The 18,882-nt window shown below is 47.3% G+C and overlaps 3 protein-coding genes across 6 annotated transcripts in view; 1 reads left to right on the forward strand and 2 right to left on the reverse strand.

Moving 5' to 3' along the window:
* Nucleotides 1–2,271: 2,271 nt before the first annotated feature.
* LOC307199195 (uncharacterized protein) lies at nt 2,272–16,120 on the reverse strand. 4 transcript variants are annotated; one of them, XM_079946933.1, is made up of 6 exons: nt 16,074–16,089; nt 15,445–15,949; nt 4,945–5,026; nt 4,363–4,445; nt 3,666–3,792; nt 2,272–3,232 (listed from the first exon to the last, which is right to left on the reverse strand). In XM_079946933.1, the coding sequence occupies exons 2-6, from the start codon at nt 15,856–15,858 to the stop codon at nt 2,478–2,480; spliced, it is 1,461 nt and encodes a 486-aa protein (XP_079803059.1). In that variant the 5' UTR covers nt 15,859–15,949; nt 16,074–16,089; the 3' UTR covers nt 2,272–2,477. The 4 variants fall into 4 exon arrangements, with proteins under 4 accessions (XP_079803059.1, XP_079803056.1, XP_079803058.1 ...); XM_079946930.1 differs by lacking the exons at nt 15,445–15,949; nt 16,074–16,089 and adding exons at nt 5,197–5,701; nt 6,445–6,591; XM_079946932.1 differs by lacking the exons at nt 15,445–15,949; nt 16,074–16,089 and adding exons at nt 5,197–5,701; nt 5,825–5,901.
* Nucleotides 11,411–14,686, reverse strand: LOC307199250 (uncharacterized protein). Its single transcript, XM_079947037.1, has 3 exons — nt 14,612–14,686; nt 12,838–12,924; nt 11,411–12,405 (listed from the first exon to the last, which is right to left on the reverse strand). The coding sequence occupies exons 2-3, from the start codon at nt 12,869–12,871 to the stop codon at nt 11,483–11,485; spliced, it is 957 nt and encodes a 318-aa protein (XP_079803163.1). The 5' UTR covers nt 12,872–12,924; nt 14,612–14,686; the 3' UTR covers nt 11,411–11,482.
* Nucleotides 16,121–18,842: 2,722 nt separating the features above from the next.
* Nucleotides 18,843–18,882, forward strand: part of LOC307199067 (uncharacterized protein) — a 116,509-nt gene continuing 116,469 nt past the window's right edge. Inside the window, exon 1 of the mRNA XM_079946651.1 lies at nt 18,843–18,869. The gene's annotated coding sequence lies outside the window, so the exon portion shown is untranslated. The remainder of the gene's footprint in view (nt 18,870–18,882) is intronic.

Raw genomic sequence — 18,882 nt, forward strand, 5'->3', positions numbered from 1 at the left:
TGACTCACGCAATAAATAAACAAACAAATAAATAAATAAGGAAGATGGAGGGCCGAGAAAAGAAAAGGCTTCTTCTTCAGCGCAGAGTTAGACCTGGTTAGGGCAAGGAAACAAGCTGGGAGATGATGGCTGGAGGGGAGGAAAATTATGGTTGAATGCAACCAAGACTGGTGAGGGTTCGTCATGGAGCCTTCCTGGTGGCCGGGAGGGAAGCAAGAAAGCAGACTTTGCTGTCTCAATAATGCTCCACGTTAACTGTCATTAACCTTGTAGAATGTATTAGGCATGGTTTCTGAGTCTTCTTCTTCTTCTTTTTTTTTTTAAATGATATTTATTAAGTTTCACAAAATATAGCAAACTTCAAGACAACAGACATCAGAAATACAAACAATATCAAAAAACATAAAAACAAAAACATACAAAAGATTCAACATAATAATAAAAGAAACATTAAAAGAAAACTCTGGTTCATTCTAATAGTCTTCAAAACCTTATTTTCCTTACTTCCTCCCGCCTTCCCTTCTTGTATTCCACTTTAAAAGTTTTTTCAGCAAGCTCATTCAAATTCGTTTTATCCTTTATCTTTCCCTTTATACTCTTCCTTATCCTAATCACTGGATCCCCATCATTTCATTTACACTGCCCTTAGCACTCATAAATTTTACAATGATTTTGTAGATAAACTTTGAACTTCTTCCAGTCTTCTTCCACCAACTCTTCTCCTTGATCTCGGATTCTGCCGGTCATTTCTGCCAGTTCCATATAGTCTATTACTTGTATCTGCCATTCTTCCAAGGTGGGTAGATCCTGTGTCTTCCAGTGTTTTGCGATGAGTATTTTTGCTGCTGCAGTAGCATACATAAAAAAAGTTCTATCCTTCTTTAACACCAATTGGCCGACCATGCCCAGGAGAAAGGCCTCTGGTTTCTTTAGGAAAGTGTATTTAAACATCTTTTTCATTTCATTATAAATCATCTCCCAGAAAGCCTTAATCCTTGGGCACGTCCACCAAAGGTGAAAGAATGTAGCTTCAACCTCTTTACATTTCCAACATTTATTATCGGGCAAATGATAGATTTTTGCAAGCTTGACTGGGGTCATGTACCACCTATACATCATTTTCATAATATTCTCTCTTAAGGCATTACATGCCGTAAATTTCAAACCGGTGGTCCACAACCGTTCCCAGTCAGCGAACATAATATTATGACCAATATCTTGTGCCCATTTTATCATAGCAGATTTGACCGTTTCATCCTCAGTATTCCATTTCAGCAGCAAGTTATACATTCTCGACAATACCTTAACCCTGGGTTCTAATAATTCTGTTTCCAGCTTCGATTTTTCCACCTGGAAGCCAGTTTTCCTGTCCACATTATAGGCCTCTCTTATTTGAAAATAATGTAACCAGTCACGCACCTTGGTTTCTGAGTCTTCTGCATTTGTGAATCTCTCCCTCTTACGCTGCATTGCATCTCTCCTTACCTGACCCTGAAAGTGGAACAAATGGCAGGAGGTTTGAGCAGCAGAGTGTAAATCAGCTCTCCGTGAAGCTATCTGAGACCCAGGAAGAGGATTTGGGGATGCTCTTCCTCACTGAAGGCGAGGTTGCCAGGGCAATGCTGGACACCTGAGACCTGAAATGGTCCAATGGCCTGGGCACATGGGGCCACTCCAAGGTGATGGGGGCTCTTTCCTGGGGTAGGAGGGAAAGCAGCTCTTGAGGACCCCAGGGTTAGAAACACCCCCCCCCTAGCCTGGTGTGAAAATTGTACTCAGTCAACCACAGTTCTAAATCCCTTCCTTGACCAAAAGCACCAAAAGGCAGGAGCAAACAGGCAGATTCATCTCACAGAAGTCCCTTCAGTTGCCATCACATTTGGCGGGGTCTCTTCCCTTCTAGGAGGGCTAGACACGGCCCGGAATCAACCCCCCACTCCTCCCAGTTTGGACGGCATGGCCTCTTCCTGCTTCTGGGCCAGCTGAGTCTGGCTCATCCCCCAGGGCTCTCAGGAAGCCTCCAAGATCTCGGAAGGAAGGAATCCCTTTAGTCTTCTGCCCACTTCTGTCTGCCCTAAGGAGAGGGACCTCTACGTATTACAGTGTTTACAACCTATTTTGACCGGCATTAATGATCCTGGCCCAACTGAACTGGCTGCCAATTAGCTTCCACACCCAATTGAAAGGTTTTGACCTATAAAGCCATTACCATTATTGTTATTATTTCTAACAATTCATGAAACCACAGTAAAACTAACAAACATTAAAAACTTCCTTATCTAAAAGTCAGATAGCTGTTTATTTTCTTAACATCTAACAAGAGGGAGTTCCACAAGGTGGGTGACACTATCAAAAAGGCCCCCTGCCTTGTTCCATGTAACCTCACTTCCCACAATCAGGGAACTGGCAGAAGGCCTTCAGAAGTGGAACTCAGGGTCCGCATTGAACATATTAATCAAAGGCTCTGAAAATTAAATTCATATACAGCCATTGCCTGGTTTCTCCCCACTGTGACATCTTTCATGGCCTATGAGACTGGTCTTCTGACCGAAGCTCTGTCCACATTCCAAGCATTGATATGGTTTCTGTCCTGTATGAATTCTTTCATGGACTGTGAGATTGAACTTCCGACTGAAGCTCTTTCCACATTCCAAGCACTGATACGGTTTCTCCCCTGTATGAATCCTTTGATGGGAAGTGAGACTTTCCTTCCGGGTGAAGCTCTTTCCACATTCCAAGCACTGATACGGTTTCTCCCCTGTATGAATCCTTTGATGGGAAGTAAGACCATCCTTCCAGGTGAAACTCTGTCCACATTCCATGCACTGATATGGTTTCTCTCCTGTATGAATTCTTTCATGGACTGTGAGATTGAACTTCCGACTGAAGCTCTTCCCACATTCTAAGCACTGATATGGTTTCTCCCCTGTATGACTTATTTGATGGGTTGTGAGATGGGAACTCCGAAAGAACCTCTTCCCACATTCCAAACACTGATATGGTTTCTCCCCTGTATGAATTCTATGATGGGAAGTGAGACTCTCTTTCTGACTGAAGCTCTTCGCACATTCCAAGCATTGATAGGATTTATTCCCCAATGGATTTCTTCGGAGGGAAGTGGAATGGGAGCTTTGACTGACGTTCTCTCTACACTCAGAATATTGACATGGCTTCTCCATGGCGTAGACATGGTCATGGTCTCCCTGGTTCTTAATCTCTGATTCATCAGCATCTGCAACAAAGAAAGAAACGGATCACAGCCTCAGGGTGAAACGCAGCCCTCGGTTATTGAACTTTGCTAATTAATGCTTGGGACACGGGAGGAACTGAAGGGAATTAATTGTAAGGCCTTACAACAGACTTCACTGCTTTTGTTGACAGGCATTAATGAACATATGTATTGGAATCTGAGTGTCAGGAGTGGGGCAGCAATAAATCACACAGAGTAAGTGAAGTTAACTCTTTATGAGAAGCAACAGGCTGCTCAGAAGTGCCAGGCCTAGTGAGCACAGCAATACTTCCCTCTGGGTCTGGCCCCTATGAGCCAGTTGTGGGGACTGAAGGCCCTGCCCTCCCACAACTGACTAAGTCTCCTCCTCTCCCAGATTCTTCCCAAGGGATCTTAAATTCCGAAAGAGATATCATGATCCAACAGGGAGCCTTACTGAGAGAGTTCATGATCCCACCATTCTCCTCCATGACTTCCTTATGCAGAGCTCTCTGGTCAGGATCCAGCAACGCCCACTCCTCGTCTGCGAAATGAACAGCTATATCTTCAAAGCAGACTAGACCCTAAAAGAAGAAAAGTCTTGCTCTCAGACAGCAGAAAGAGTCATCTTCTACACATTGTGCTGCTGTTTTGTGTCTGTTTGTTGCCCTACGGTTTTAATGGGATTGTTTTATTGTGTATTTTAATTATGGGTATTCATCTTTGTGTAAATGGGTGGAACTCCACCTGGTGTTCTTCAGATCCTTCTCTCTGCTGAACATTCCCCCCTTTCCTCTCCCTGTCTACTGTTCTGGAGGGGGAAAGCCCTATAGTGCAACAGATGGGACTTGTGAGGTGAATTCTGGCCACAGTTTTTTATGGTTTTTCAACTGTTTGGAAGCCTATTTTAGCATTAAATGGTAAACTTATAAATAAATAAATAAATAAATAAATAAATAAATAAATATGATAAATAATATGAAAATGTTAGTTAAGGTAAGGTGGTTGTTCATCATTCTCAGCACGTAAAGTTTTTGCTTGGCATTTTAAGCCTCTGTATAGGGCAGTTTTGATAGGAGTCAAGAGAAGGAGGAGAGAAAATGCTGGATGCCCCATCTCATAGCCTCCTTGCCCGCAATGCTCCTTCTCCCTACCTGATCTGGTTCCAGAGCTGATGTTTCTCCTCTGCCTCCAGGCAAAGATGGAAGAAGAGGTCTTGTCAGCATCATTCTGTCACCTGTGAGAGACAAAGGGGCCATTAGCACATGCTTCTCTTAGAGCTGAAGCAGTGCACCTCTAACTACAGATGGTGCGCTCTATGCGCGGGTACCTCTGAAGGTGACTCAGAAACTAAGCCAGAAGGAGGCTACCAGACTGGTGACTGGGAGCAGCTGCTGGGACCATATAACACTGGTCCTGAAAGACCTACACTGGCTCCTAGTATGTTTCCAAGCACAATTCAGCATGTTGGTATTGACCTTTGAAGCCCTAAACAGCCTCAGCCCAGTAGACCTGAAGGAGCATCTCCACACCAATCGTTCAGCCCGGACACTGAGGTCCAGCTCCGAGGGCCTTCTGGCAGTTCCCTCACTGCGAGGAATAAAGCTACAGAGAACCAGGCAGAGGGCCTTCTCTTCGCCCCAAGTGTCTTCCCCCAAAAGATGAAAGGAACCCACAGATTAGTTCCTAAATCCATAACATGCAACCAAAGGGAGAAAAATCTCCTTCCTCCTTACCTATTGGCCTGTCTCTCCTGACCAACGGAGTCTTCTCTGCCTCAGAAGAATCCAGGCCCATTTCTGCAAAGATAATCTTTCCCTGAAAGAGCAACAAGGATTCAGAACAGAGGATGGAGAGAAATATTAGAAAAGGAATGAGGAAGGGAAAACCATTTGGGGATGCTTTCCGAAAGCTTAGCAGAGGAATTCAGGATACTCTCCCTTCTTTTCAGAGCCCCTTGGGAGTATCCAGAGGAAAGTCTCTCTCACCTGCTGCCCTGCCTGCTTCCTCTCCTCTGCCTGACTCAGGAGGAAACCTTCGGCCAGGGCCACCGCCTGGGAACTGGTCTCCGCTCCGCATTCCCTCACCCAGCTCTCCATCTCTGGTGGAAGGACAGCCAGGAACTGCTCCAAGACCACCAGGTCCAGCATCTCAGCTTTCGTGTGCCTTTCTGGATTCAGCCACTGACGGCAAAGGTGGTGGAGTTGGCTGCAAACCTCTCGGGGTCCTTTGGCCTCCTGGTAGCAGAACTGCCTGAACCGCTGGCTCTTCATATCAGAGTGGAGGGTGTTCTCCTCACCCAGGATCTTCTTCACAGAGCTTTCCCAGAATCCCTCACTGCTCCCAGTCTTGATGGCATGGCCCCTTCCTGCTTCTGGGCCAGCTGGGTCTTGCTCATCCATCTGTGTTCTCAGGAAGCCTCCAAGATATCGAAAGGAACCCCTTGGCCTTCTGCTAAGTTCTGTCTGTCCTTATTAAAGCGTCTAACAAATCCTACAAATGAATTTGTCTTTCTGTTATAAATTGATCTTATTATCATTCTTATTTTATTAAAATCCTATAATTCAAAGTTCAAGGTGTTTTTTAAAAAATAATATTGACGGCATCATCAAGTACCCTTTCTAATGAGTCTGGCATCTTTTTTAGGGCCGGACGATGCCTGGTTTTCAACATCGTAATACAGTTTTAAAACAGCTGCATTGGTTGTCCATTCAATGGAGGGGGCTCCCATGAGGGTTCACTTAGACCCCCCCCCCACATATCTGAAGAACCGCCTCCTTCCCTTCAGACCCTCTGGGGTGGGGAGGCTGGCAGAGGGGGGGGGCTGGGCAGCCCCAGAAAGGCCATCCTGGTGGGAGTTCCTGGGCTGGAGCATACCCTACCCACAGAGCCCCCCCCCTGCACCCGCCCCTCTTTCCCAAGGCCTCTGACCCCAGAGACAGGTGTTTCCAGGACCCAAACCACTCCTGGGCCATTCTGGGAGTTGCAAGGACCCAGAAGTCTGGCAAGGGGAGCTGCTCAGAAAGTTTCCACCTGGCTGCAATCTCTGCCCATCTTTTCCTCAACCTGAAAGGGGGTTCTTTGCCTGCCTTTTCCCAGCATCCCAAGGGAGACCACCGTGCAGAGGAAGGAGGGGGGCAGGACCCTCCTCTCCCTGACCCCCCCCCCATGCACCCTCCCGCTGCAGCCCTGGGACCCCTTTCTCCCAAGGGGGGGGGGGGAGAGAGGAGACTCACCGCATCCCGGGAGGCGCCCCCTTGCACGGGGCGGGAGGCAGGCGAAACCTCCCCCCCCCGCTTCCCCCGCTTGCAGGAAATGACTGGGGGGAGGGGGAGGGGCTTTTGCAGGGGGGGAGGGCTGGTCCCGCCCCCTCCTTCCTTTCCTCTACTCTCTCGGAGCCCCGCTCAGTTCCCTGCGACCCTTGCAAGGCGGAGCGCCCCGAGCTCAGCCCCCCCCCCAATGATGAATGGGGAGGAGCCCCGCCCTCTGCCCCCGCCCAGAGAGGCTTCTTTTGCGGGAGGGGGACAGAAGTTGGCAGAGGACCAAGGGGTCCCTTCCCATTCCCTTGGAGGCTTCCTGAGACTCAGCTGGCCCTGAAGGGAAGAGGGCATGCCTTCAACAGGGGGAGCAGTGGGCGATTTGGGGGGGGGGGACACCTTCCTGACTAGGCGTTGGGCCAGGAAATGTGGACTGGGACCTGTGAACTCTGCTCTCCCCCTTGTCTTTCCCCCTTTTCTGGTTTTGATTAAACCAATTCATGAACCAAGAACTCGTACACTAATAATGATCCAGGTGTTGTAGACATTCCCATGAACTTATTGTGCGGTTTTTGTGATGCACAGATGACAAGAGAACACTCGGTCTATTTATTTGTATCCTTTCTTCCTCCTATGATCCTTGTTTATAAAACCCAATAAACCAGAATTCCAAAAAGGAAGGAAAAAGACAACACACTCTCCCAGGCCCCCACCTGCCCTGCATCTGCAAAGCAGGATCAACCCACTTGAGATTCCTAAGAATCCTGGGATCTGTGCTTTCTTAAGGAGGCTGAGAGCTGCTAGGAGACACCCTCCAAGTGCGCTTCAATAAACTGTCCTTTTTGCCAGGGACCTCGGTTAATTACAGCTGGTGGGAAGAGGGTCTCTCAGCACTGGGGGGGGGGGGCTGCCACTTTCACCCCCATCCCTCCCAAGGTTCCCTCCCTTCCCAGCAGGGCTTGGATTCCTTGGGTGCGGAGACTTCCAAGAGTTATCAGCAGGGCTTTCTGGTCAGTCTCAGAAGATCATTTGGACACCTGAGAGGCTGCATGTCTGAACGGGTTACATGTGTCAAAGTCTGGCAAAAACCAGGTCGGATGAAGGAGTGGTGGATGGGGAGGAAAACTTTCCTTCTAACTGAAGAACATCGGAGCGTTGGAACTCAGCATCACAACAGAAGACGATTGCTGTAGCTTGAATTACTGGTGCTCACCCTGACAGAGCCAAGTGGGGCAGCCTGCCCACCGGCACAGCCATCGCCCCACAAGTGAGCCCCGACAGGACGAGCTCCATTGGCCCCATGCCCTCAAGGCCACGATCCTCCTCCCTGGGGGTCCCTGAGGACTGGCTGCACGTAGACAGACATAAAAATACACAAACAGTGAAAACGGAAACCTGACTCACGCAATAAATAAACAAACAAATAAATAAATAAGGAAGATGGAGGGCCGAGAAAAGAAAAGGCTTCTTCTTCAGCGCAGAGTTAGACCTGGTTAGGGCAAGGAAACAAGCTGGGAGATGATGGCTGGAGGGGAGGAAAATTATGGTTGAATGCAACCAAGACTGGTGAGGGTTCGTCATGGAGCCTTCCTGGTGGCCGGGAGGGAAGCAAGAAAGCAGACTTTGCTGTCTCAATAATGCTCCACGTTAACTGTCATTAACCTTGTAGAATGTATTAGGCATGGTTTCTGAGTCTTCTGCATTTGCGAATCTCCCCCCTCTTACGCTGCATTGCATCTCTCCTTACCTGACCCTGAAAGTGGAACAAATGGCAGGAGGTTTGAGCAGCAGAGTGTAAATCAGCTCTCCGTGAAGCTATCTGAGACCCAGGAAGAGGATTTGGGGATGCTCTTCCTCACTGAAGGCGAGGTTGCCAGGGCAATGCTGGACACCTGAGACCTGAAATGGTCCAATGGCCTGGGCACATGGGGCCACTCCAAGGTGATGGGGGCTCTTTCCTGGGGTAGGAGGGAAAGCAGCTCTTGAGGACCCCAGGGTTAGAAACACCCCCCCCCCTAGCCTGGTGTGAAAATTGTACTCAGTCAACCACAGTTCTAAATCCCTTCCTTGACCAAAAGCACCAAAAGGCATGAGCAAACAGGCAGATTCATCTCATAGAAGTCCCTTCAGTTGCCATCACATTTGGCAAGGTCACTTCCCTTCTAGGAGGGCTAGACACGGCCCGGAATCAACCCCCCACTCCTCCCAGTTTGGACGGCATGGCCCCTTCCTGCTTCTGGGCCAGCTGAGTCTGGCTCATCCATCTGGGCTCTCAGGAAGCCTCCAAGATCTCGGAAGGAAGGAATCCCTTTAGTCTTCTGCCCAGTTCTGTCTCTCCTAATTAGAGGGACCTCTACGTATTACAGTGTTTACAACCTATTTTGACGGGCATTAATGACCCTGGCCCAACTGAACTGGCTGCCAATTAGCTTCCACACCCAATTGAAAGGTTTTGACCTATAAAGCCATTACCATTATTGTTATTATTTCTAAGAATTCATGAAACCACAGTAAAACTAACAAACATTAAAAACCTATCTTAAAGTCAGATAGTTGTTTATTTTCTTAACATCTAACAAGAGGGAGTTCCACAAGGAGGTTGACACTATCAAAAAGGCCCCCTGCCTTGTTCCATGTAACCTCACTTCCCACAATCAGGGAACTGGCAGAAGGCCTTCAGAAGTGGAACTCAGTCACAGTTTTGAAAATAGTATAGGTGCAATTTACTCAGAACAAAAGGCTAGATTGATAGTTAATAACGTGGTGACAGAAGAATTTACGATGGAGAAAGGGACACGACAAGGCTGCCCAATTTCCCCACTGCTTTTTATTTTGGTCCTGGAGGTCCTGTTAAATATGATTAGAAGGGACCATCTGATCAAAGGTATTCAGGTCGGAGCCAAACAGTACAAACTTAAAGCTTTTGCAGATGACTTAGTATTGACATTACAGGAGCCAGAAGTGAGTACTAAAAGGGTACTGGAATTAATCCAGGAATTTGGTCAAGTGGCAGGATTTAAGTTAAATAAGTTAAAAACTAAGGTTCTTGAGAAAAATTTAACACCGATTGAGAAAAGAGGTTTCAGAAGAAGACAGGTTTAACACTGGTAAAGAAAGTAAAATATCTGGGGGTGAATATGACCGCTAAGAACGTGAATTTGTTTAAAGATAACTATGAGAAATGTTGGTCAGAAGTGAAAAAAGATCTTGAAATATGGTCAAGCCTGAAGCTTTCCTTGCTTGGCCGAATTGCTGTTATAAAAATGAATGTATTGCCAAGAATGTTGTTTTTGTTTCAATCACTGCAAATTTTGGACAAGACGGGCTGTTTCAAGAAGTGGCAGAGAGATATTTCTAGATTTGCCTGGCAGGGCAAGAAGCCCAGAATAAAATTTAAGATACTTACGGATGCAAAGGATAGAGGTGGATTTGCCCTGCCAGACCTTAAATTGTACTATGAATCAGCAGCATTTTGCTGGCTGAAAGAATCGCTGCTTCTTGAGAACACAGACATTTTGGATTTAGAAGGTTTTGACAATGTTTTTGGGTGGCATGCATATTTGTGGTATGACAAGGTTAAAGCACACAAGGCATTTAAAAATCATATTGTCAGAAGAGCATTGTTTAATGTCTGGATAAAATATAAAGACTTACTTGAAAATAAAACCCCAAGGTGGCTATCACCTATGGAAGCGAAGGCTCTGAAAAAACTCAATATGGAGGCCAATTGGCCAAAATATTGGGAAATTTTGGAACAGGAGGGTGACAAACTGAAATTGCAGAGTTATGAGAAGCTTAAAGATAAGGTGCGAGACTGGCTTCATTATTTTCAAATAAGGGAGGCCTATAATTTGGATAAAAAAAATGGCTTCCAGGTGGAAAAATCAAAATTGGAAACAGAATTATTAGAACCCAAAGCTAAGATACTATCAAGAATGTATAACTTGCTGTTGAAATGGAATACTGAGGATGAAACGGTAAAATATGCTATGATAAAATGGGCACAAGATGTCGGACATAACATTATGTTTGCTGACTGGGAACAGTTGTGGACCACAGGTATGAAATTTGCGGCATGTAATGCCTTAAGAGAGAATATTATGAAAATGGTATACAGGTGGTACATGACACCAGTCAAGCTTGCAAAAATATATCATTTGCCCGATAATAAATGTTGGAAATGTAAAGAGACTGAAGGTACATTCTTTCACCTTTGGTGGACGTGCCCGAGGATTAAGGCTTTCTGGGAGATGATCTATAATGAAATGAAAAAGGTATTTAAATATATTTTCCTGAAGAAACCAGAGGCCTTTCTCCTGGGCATGGTCGGCCAATTGGTGCCAAAGAAGGATAGAACTTTCTTTATGTATGCCACAGCAGCAGCAAGAATTCACATCGCAAAGCATTGGAAGACACAAGACCTACCCACCTTGGAAGAATGGCAGATGCAAATAATGGACTACATGGAATTGGCGGAAATGACTGGCAGAATCCGAGACCAGGGAGAAGAGTTGGTGGAAGAAGACTGGAAGAAATTTAAAATCTATCTACAGAAACACTGCAAAATTATTGAATGTTAATGACGTTGGAATGAAACGAAGTGGTTCTAGTAATTAGGCAACAAGAATGTGTAAGAATGGATTGATATTAGACGAAAATTTGAAGTTATAATAGGTGAGGATAAATAATTAAGGGTAAACAAAGAGGGTATGGATTTGCTGAACAAATTTTTAAATGGAATACAAAAATGGGAGGTGTGAGGAAGTCATGAAAATAAGTAAATGAGCGGTATGATATTAGAATGAGGGATTTTTATATTCTTTTTTTAATTGTGTGTATCTTTTTTTCTTTTTTATTTTTATGCTGTTTTTGGTTTTTGTACTTTTTGTGTTTTCTGTTTACTGTTTTGTAACTTTTTTTCTGTTGAAAACTTAATAAATATTATTTTTCTAAAAAAACAGAAGTGGAACTCAGGGTCTAGTTGGAACATATTAATCAAAGTCTCTGAAAATTAAATTCATATATAGCCATTGTCTGGTTTCTCCCCACTGTGACATCTTTGATGGCCTATGAGACTGGTCTTCTGACCGAAGCTCTGTCCACATTCCAAGCATTGATATGGTTTCTCTCCTGTATGAATTCTTTCGTGGACTATGAGATAGAACTTCCGGGTGAAGCTCTTTCCACATTCCAAGCACTGATATGGTTTCTCCCCTGTATGAATCCTTTGATGGGAAGTAAGACCTTCCTTCCAGGTGAAACTCTGTTCACATTCCATGCACTGATATGGTTTCTCTCCTGTATGAATTCTTTCATGGACTGTGAGATTGAACTTCCGACTGAAGCTCTTCCCACATTCCAAGCACTGATATGGTTTCTCCCCTGTATGACTTATTTGATGGGTTGTGAGATGGGCACTCCGACAGAACCTCTTCCCACATTCCAAACACTGATATGGTTTCTCCTCTGTATGAATTCTTTGATGGGAAGTGAGACTTTTCTTCCAGGTGAAACTCTTTCCACATGCAAAGCACTGAAATGGTTTCTCCCCTGTATGAATTCTCTGATGGGAAGTGAAATCCTTTTTATGGGTAAAACTCTTTCCACATTCCAAGCACTGATATGGTTTCTCCCCTGTATGACTTATTTGATGGATTGTGAGATTGAACTTCCGACTAAAACTCTTCTCACATTCCATGCACTGATAGGGTTTCCCCCGTGTATGAATTCTTTGATGGGAAGTGAGACTCTCTTTCCGACTGAAGCTCTTCGCACATTCCAAGCATTGAAAGGATTTCTTCCCCAATGGATTTCTTCGGAGGGAAATGGAATGGGAGCTTTGACCGATATTCTCACTACACTCAGAATATTTACATGGCTTCTCCATGGCGTAGACATGGTCATGGTCTCCCTGGTTCTTAATCTCTGGTTCATCACCATCTGCAACAAACAAAGAAACGGATCACAGCCTCAGGGAGAAACGCAGCCCTCGGTTATTGAACTTTGCTAATTAATACTTGGGACACGGGAAGAACTGAAGGGAATTAAAAGTAAGCCTTACAACAGGCTTCACTGCTTTTGTTGACAGGCATTAATGAACATATGTATTGGAATCTGAGTGTCAGGAGTGGGGCAGCAATAAATCACACGGAGTAAGTGAAGTTAACTCTTTATGAGAAGCAACAGGCTGCTCAGAAGTGCCAGGCCTAGTGAGCACAGCAATACTTCCCTCTGGGTCTGGCCCCTATGAGCCAGTTGTGGGGACTGAAGGCCCTGCCATCCCACAACTGACTAAGTCTCCTCCTCTCCCAGATTCTTCCCAAGGGATCTTAAATTCCGAAAGAGATATCATGACCCAACAGGGAGCCTTACTGAGAGAGTTCATGATCCCACCATTCTCCTCCATGACTTCCTTATGCAGAGCTCTCTGGTCAGGATCCAGCAACGCCCACTCCTCGTCTGCAAAATGAACAGCTATATCTTCAAAGCAGACTAGACCCTAAAAGAAGAAAAGAAAAGTCTTGCTCTCAGACAGCAGAAAGATCATCTTCTACACATTGTGCTGCTGTTTTGTGTCTGTTTGTTGCCCTATGGTTTTAATGGGATTGTTTGCCTGTACATTATAATTATGGATGTACCTTTTAAGGTCTTAATGGAATTGTTTTATCGTGTATTTTAATTATGGGTATTCATCTTTGTGTAAATGGGTGGAACTCCACCTGGTGTTCTTCAGATTATTCTCTCTGCTCAACATTCCCCACTTTCCTCTCCCCGTCTACTCTTCTGGAGGGGGAAACCTTTGCCATGCCCTAAAGCCAACTTCAGGGGTACAGAGGGTCACAGGGAGGGGAAGGAGGGGGAAAGCCCTATAGTGTAACTGATGGGACTCTTGAGGTGAATTCTGGGCCCTCTTTTTTATGGTTTGTCAGCTGTTTGGAAGCCTATTGTCAGGGAACTGCTATCGGAAGAACAGGTGGTGGGAAGGCTCCAGGAGAATAGGAGAGACACTTCAGCAGAAGAGGGAACCAGTAGGGGGAGAGCAGGAGCTCCGAGGGAAAGGGAGTCGGAGGGGAGGCTCTGGGATACTTCCAGTGAGAACAATGAGGAGGTATCAGGACCCCCTTTAAGGACCCCCACCCCTCGCCGGAAACTGTCACGCAGAGAATCCAGGAGACGCATTTCCGTCAAACAGCTTTTATGTTGGAAACGTTTCCGCAGACGCCCACTGTCAGATTCTACCAGCGACTGACGGAGCCATGCCAAAGGGCTCCGCTCAAGGCAGAGCTTCACTACACTGAGTAAGCTCTGAGGGATCAAGCTTTTACGCACAAGCAGCTCATTATCCCACCACACCTATCTTAGTATTAAATGTTAAATTGGTAAATAAAACTGAAGCTACTGATAGATAATACTAGCATCATTCAGAAGGCTAGTGAACATGAGGTGATTGTTAATCATTCTCTGAACTTAACCTTCTGGAGTGGCCTTTACAGCCTTTGTTAAGGACAATTTTGACAGAAGTCTGTGGGAATGTTCAGGGATGCAGGAAAGGATATATTGTCTGATTATATCCTCATCCAACTTCTGTTAACATTCCCCTTATTTTTAAACTTTGCAGAGGATCCGTTTTGCTCAGGCTTGCCAAAGCCTCTATAATAACTGTTCTGGTATTTTCCCCTTATTCCCTTATAAAAGATAAGACATGACACAGTCTTCTACAAAAGTATAAAAAAGAGTTTGCTCACATTCAGATCCCAGAAGGCAGACTTAGCTTAACATACACTTGGAATCTATCTCATAAGAAGACAGTCCCTTTGTTCTCTCTTGGCTGGAAGCCAAGACAGCATCTTTGGCTAAGCGGACGTTGTTTCTTTCATGCAGGTAGTCAAAGAGAGAGATGGCTGCCATGCCCTGTGCTTTTGTCATTACCTGCACAGGTGAGGCCACACCCACCTCTGGTCACATGCAGAGGAAGTCTGTCCCAGTCCAGAAGGAAACAGGAAGTTTACCTGCTAGCTGGACAAACATTCCTCCCCATGTGTAAACATGTTCACTCTAGGAATGTTGTACTTGACTGCTCTTGGGTTTCATATCCTACAAAGTCAAGAGCAGGATCCTCTTTTCCCACAATGCTCCTTCTCCCTACCTGATCTGGTTCCAGAGCTGATGTTTCTCCTCTGCCTCCAGGCAAAGATGGAAGAAGAGGTCTTGTCAGCATCATTCTGTCACCTGTGAGAGACAAAGGGGCCATTAGCACATGCTTCTCTTAGAGCTGAAGCAGTACACCTCTAACTACAGATGGTGCGCTCTATGCGCGGGTACCTCTGAAGGTGACTCAGAAACTAAGCCAGAAGGAGGCTACCAGACTGGTGACTGGGAGCAGCTGCTGGGACCATATAACACTGGTGCTGAAAGACCTACACTGGCTCCTAGTATGTTTCCAAGCACAATTCAGCATGTTGGTATTGACCTTTGAAGCCCTAAACAGCCTCAGCCCAGTAGACCTGAAGGAGCATCTCCACACCAATCGTTCAGCCCGGACACTGAGGTCCAGCAAAAGGGCCTTCTGGCAGTTCCCTCACTGCGAGGAATAAAGCTACAGAGAACCAGGCAGAGGGCCTTCTCTTGGCCCCAAGTGTCTTCCCCCTAAAGATGAAAGGAACCCAGAGATTAGTTCCTAAATCCATAACATGCAACCAAAGGGAGACAAAGCTCCTTTCTCCTTACCTATTGGCCTGTCTCTCCTGACCAACGAAGTCTTCTCTGCCTCAGAAGAATCCAGGCCCATTTCTGCAAAGATAATCTTTCCCTGAAAGAGCAACAAGGATTCAGAACAGAGGATGGAGAGAAATATTAGAAAAGGAATGAGGAAGGGAAAACCATTTGGGGATGCTTTCCGAAAGCTTAGCAGAGGAATTCAGGATACTCTCCCTTCTGTTCAGAGCCCCTTGGGAGTATCCAGAGAAAAGTCTCTCTCACCTGCTGCTCTGCCTGCTTCCTCTCCTCTGCCTGACTCAGGAGGAAGCCTTCGGCCAGGGCCACCGCCTGGGAACTGGTCTCAGCTCCGCATTCCCTCACCCAGTTCTCCATCTCTGGCGGAAGGACAGCCAGGAACTGCTCCAAGACCACCAGGTCCAGCATCTGAGCTTTCGTGTGCCTTTCTGGCTTCAGCCACTGATGGCAAAGGTGGTGGAGCTGGCTGCAAACCTCTCGGGGTCCTTTGGCCTCCTGGTAGCAGAACTGCCTGAACCGCTGGCTCTTCATATCAGAGTGGAGGGTGTTCTCCTCACCCAGGATCTTCTTCACAGAGCTTTCCCAGAATCCCCCACTGCTCTCGGTTTTGATGACATGGCCCCTTCCTGCTTCTGGGCCAGCTGAGTCTTGCTCATCCATCTGTGTTCTCAGGAAGCCTCCAAGATATCGAAAGGAACCCCTTGGCCTTCTGCTAAGTTCTGTCTGTCCTTATTAAAGCGTCTAACAAATCCTACAAAGGAATTTGTCTTTCTGTTATAAAATTGATATTATAATCATTCTTATTTTATTAAAATCCTATAATTCAAAGTTCAAGGTGTTTTTTAAAAAATAATATTGACAGTATCATCAAGTACCTTTTCTAATGAGTCTGGCATCTTTTTTAGGGCGGGGCGATGCCTGGTTTTCAACATCGTAATACGGTATATCACCAGCTAAACACCACAACATTCTGGTTTTAAAACAGCTGCATTGGTTGTCCATTCAATGGAGGGGGCTCCCATGAGGGTTCACTTAGACCCCCCCCCATATCTGAAGAACCGCCTCCTTCCCTTCAGACCCTCTGGGGTGGGGAGGCTGGCAGAGGGGGGGGGGCTGGGCAGCCCCAGAAAGGCCATCCTGGTGGGAGTTCCTGGGCTGGAGCATACCCTCCCCACAGAGCCCCCCCCCCGCACCCGCCCCTCTTTCCCAAGGCCTCTGACCCCAGAGACAGGTGTTTCCAGGACCCAAACCACTCCTGGGCCATTCTGGGAGTTGCAAGGACCCAGAAGTCTGGCAAGGGGAGCTGCTCAGAAAGTTTCCACCTGGCTGCAATCTCTGCCCATCTTTTCCTCAACCTGAAAGGGGGTTCTTTGCCTGCCTTTTCCCAGCATCCCAAGGGAGACCACCGTGCAGAGGAAGGAGGGGGGCAGGACCCTCCTCTCCCTGACCCCCCCCCATGCACCCTCCCGCTGCAGCCCTGGGACCCCTTTCTCCCAAGGGGGGGGGGGGGAGAGAGGAGACTCACCGCATCCCGGGAGGCGCCCCCTTGCACGGGGCGGGAGGCAGGCGAAACCTCCCCCCCCCCCGCTTCCCCCGCTTGCAGGAAATGACTGGGGGGAGGGGGAGGGGCTTTTGCAGGGGGGGAGGGCTGGTCCCGCCCCCTCCTTCCTTTCCTCTACTCTCTCGGAGCCCCGCTCAGTTCCCTGCGACCCTTGCAAGGCGGAGCGCCCCGAGCTCAGCCCCCCCCCAAATGATGAATGGGGAGGAGCCCCGCCCTCTGCCCCCGCCCAGAGAGGCTTTACTGAGTGTGCGCAATGCGCTGCTTTCCTCCTGGGAGAAAGCGCAGAGACGAGAAAAGAAGAGCGAGCTCGGTGCGCTCGGCTTGCCAAGGGTTAAAAGGAACGGGGCTGGATTCCTAGAGAGGAGAAGAGATGAAAGAGGGGAGAAGTCCTCCAGTGCAAAAGCCCCCCCCCTCCCCAGTGCCCCCCTGCAAGGGAAGGGGGGCATATTTTGACAGCCCCTTCTGCCTGGTGAGTCTCCTCTCTCTCCCCCCTTAGGGTACAGTGGGGAGAAGGGGGTCCCTGGGCTGCAGGGGGGGTGTCTGTTCGGCTCATGCATGGGGGACCCCCCCCCTAGTGAGGCTGCAATGGGGAGAAGACGAAGGGCAAACTCTGTCTTTTTTTGTGAAGGAAATGCCCACCTCCCGGGCCCTGCAATAATCCCATCTGAGCCTGGCATCTCTGGGCCACTGCTGCTGCTCAGCTGGCCGGAGCTGGAACTGGTCACTCCTAGTCACTGAGGGCCCCTGAGCCTCAAGGGCCCATGTTGGACCCCAGAGGACCCTCAGGCATATCTGTCTGTGTGGGGGTTAAGTCATGGAACATCGTCAACTTTAATTACCTGCCCTTGACTCTACATTCCCAGGGCAGAAAACTACATTAAAAAACAGCTGAAAACAACTTGCAGAAAGGAGGTGAGTTCTACTTTACTCACTTTCCAGGGCTATTCTTTGGCATCACCCACTTGGCCCTCGGGGGGTTGGATCTGGCCCTAAGAGCAAAGAAACAGGTGCCCCACCCCGTAGTTTTTCTTGAATGCATTGGAGATTCCCAGTGCTAGAAAATGAAGCAGGAAAGAAATGTGGACTGAAGTGGGGGAGGGGGAGAGAGCAGCCCTAGAGGACCCCAGGGTTAGGACTCCCACTCTGGCCTGGTGTGCAAATTATACTCAGTTAGTCATGGGCCTGACTTGATTTGTTGACTGAAAACACACACAAAAAACACGTAAACGTAATAGGCTGTGTAATAACAATTGTAAAGTTATTTACTAGAAACTCTCAAAATTAGATACAGCTTCTCATAACATCAAAGTCAACATCGTGATATTAAAATGTAGCTTACTCAGTTAACCACCAAGCCCAGTATGTACAAAATGCAATTCCTGGATATTCCCGTTTCACCCTTTACGTTTACGTGTTTTTTCAAGTGGATTTGCGTAATATAGGCATTCTAGTGGTTTGGATTTTGGATTATACAAAAAAAATTGGGTTCTACTCCTTCTTCTTTTCCAAAAAAAAGGGGGGGAGCATAGTGTCTGGGCTGTGGTGGAATTTTTACCCTGGTTCCAAGCACTTGCTCAGGGAACCTCTTTCTTCGCTTTGTACAATTTGGAATCACTTCTGATTTGGACAGACAGAACTTGGCAGAAGACCAAAGGATTCCTTCTGATCTCTTGGAGGCTTCTTGAGAGCCCAGATGGATGAGCCAGACTCTGCTGGCCCTGAAGCTGGAAGAGGCCATGCCATCGAAACTGAGAGCAGTGGGGGATTATGGGAAAACTCAGTGCAGAAGATCCTGGGTGAGGAGGACACCATCCGCTCAGAGGTGCAGATCCAGCAGTTCAGGCAGATGTGCCACCAGGAGACCAAAGAACCCCGTGAGGTTTGCAGCCGACTTCACCACCTTTGCCGTCAGTGGCTGAAGCCAGAAAGGCACACGAAAGCTGAGGTACTGGACCTGGTGGTCTTGGAGCAGTTCCTGGCTGTCCTTCCACCAGAGATGGAGAGCTGGGTGAGGGAATGTGGAGCGGAGACCAGTTCCCAGGCGGTGGCCCTGGCCGAAGGATTCCTCCTGAGTCAGGCAGAGGAGAGGAAGCAGGCAGAGAGAAAGCAGGTGAGAGAGACTT

Source organism: Podarcis cretensis, assembly GCF_951804945.1.
Source record: "Podarcis cretensis genome assembly, chromosome: 12".
NCBI lineage: Eukaryota > Metazoa > Chordata > Lepidosauria > Squamata > Lacertidae > Podarcis > Podarcis cretensis.

What these genes read in the sequence shown, in the direction of transcription:
- LOC307199250 (XM_079947037.1), bottom strand. Translation starts at nt 12,871, where the DNA reads ATGGAGGAGAATGGTGGGATCATGAACTCTCTCA. An exon ending in TGGGATCATGAACTCTCTCA is followed by an intron (nt 12,406 to 12,837) that starts GTAAGGCTCCCT and finishes TGTTTGTTGCAG; the next exon opens with ATGGTGATGAACCAGAGATT.
- LOC307199195 (XM_079946931.1), bottom strand. Translation starts at nt 15,858, where the DNA reads ATGGATGAGCAAGACTCAGCTGGCCCAGAAGCAGGAAGGGGCCATGTC. An exon ending in CAGGAGAGACAGGCCAATAG is followed by an intron (nt 4,446 to 4,944) that starts GTAAGGAGGAAG and finishes TGTCTCTCACAG; the next exon opens with GTGACAGAATGATGCTGACA. An exon ending in TGGGATCATGAACTCTCTCA is followed by an intron (nt 3,233 to 3,665) that starts GTAAGGCTCCCT and finishes TCTTTGTTGCAG; the next exon opens with ATGCTGATGAATCAGAGATT.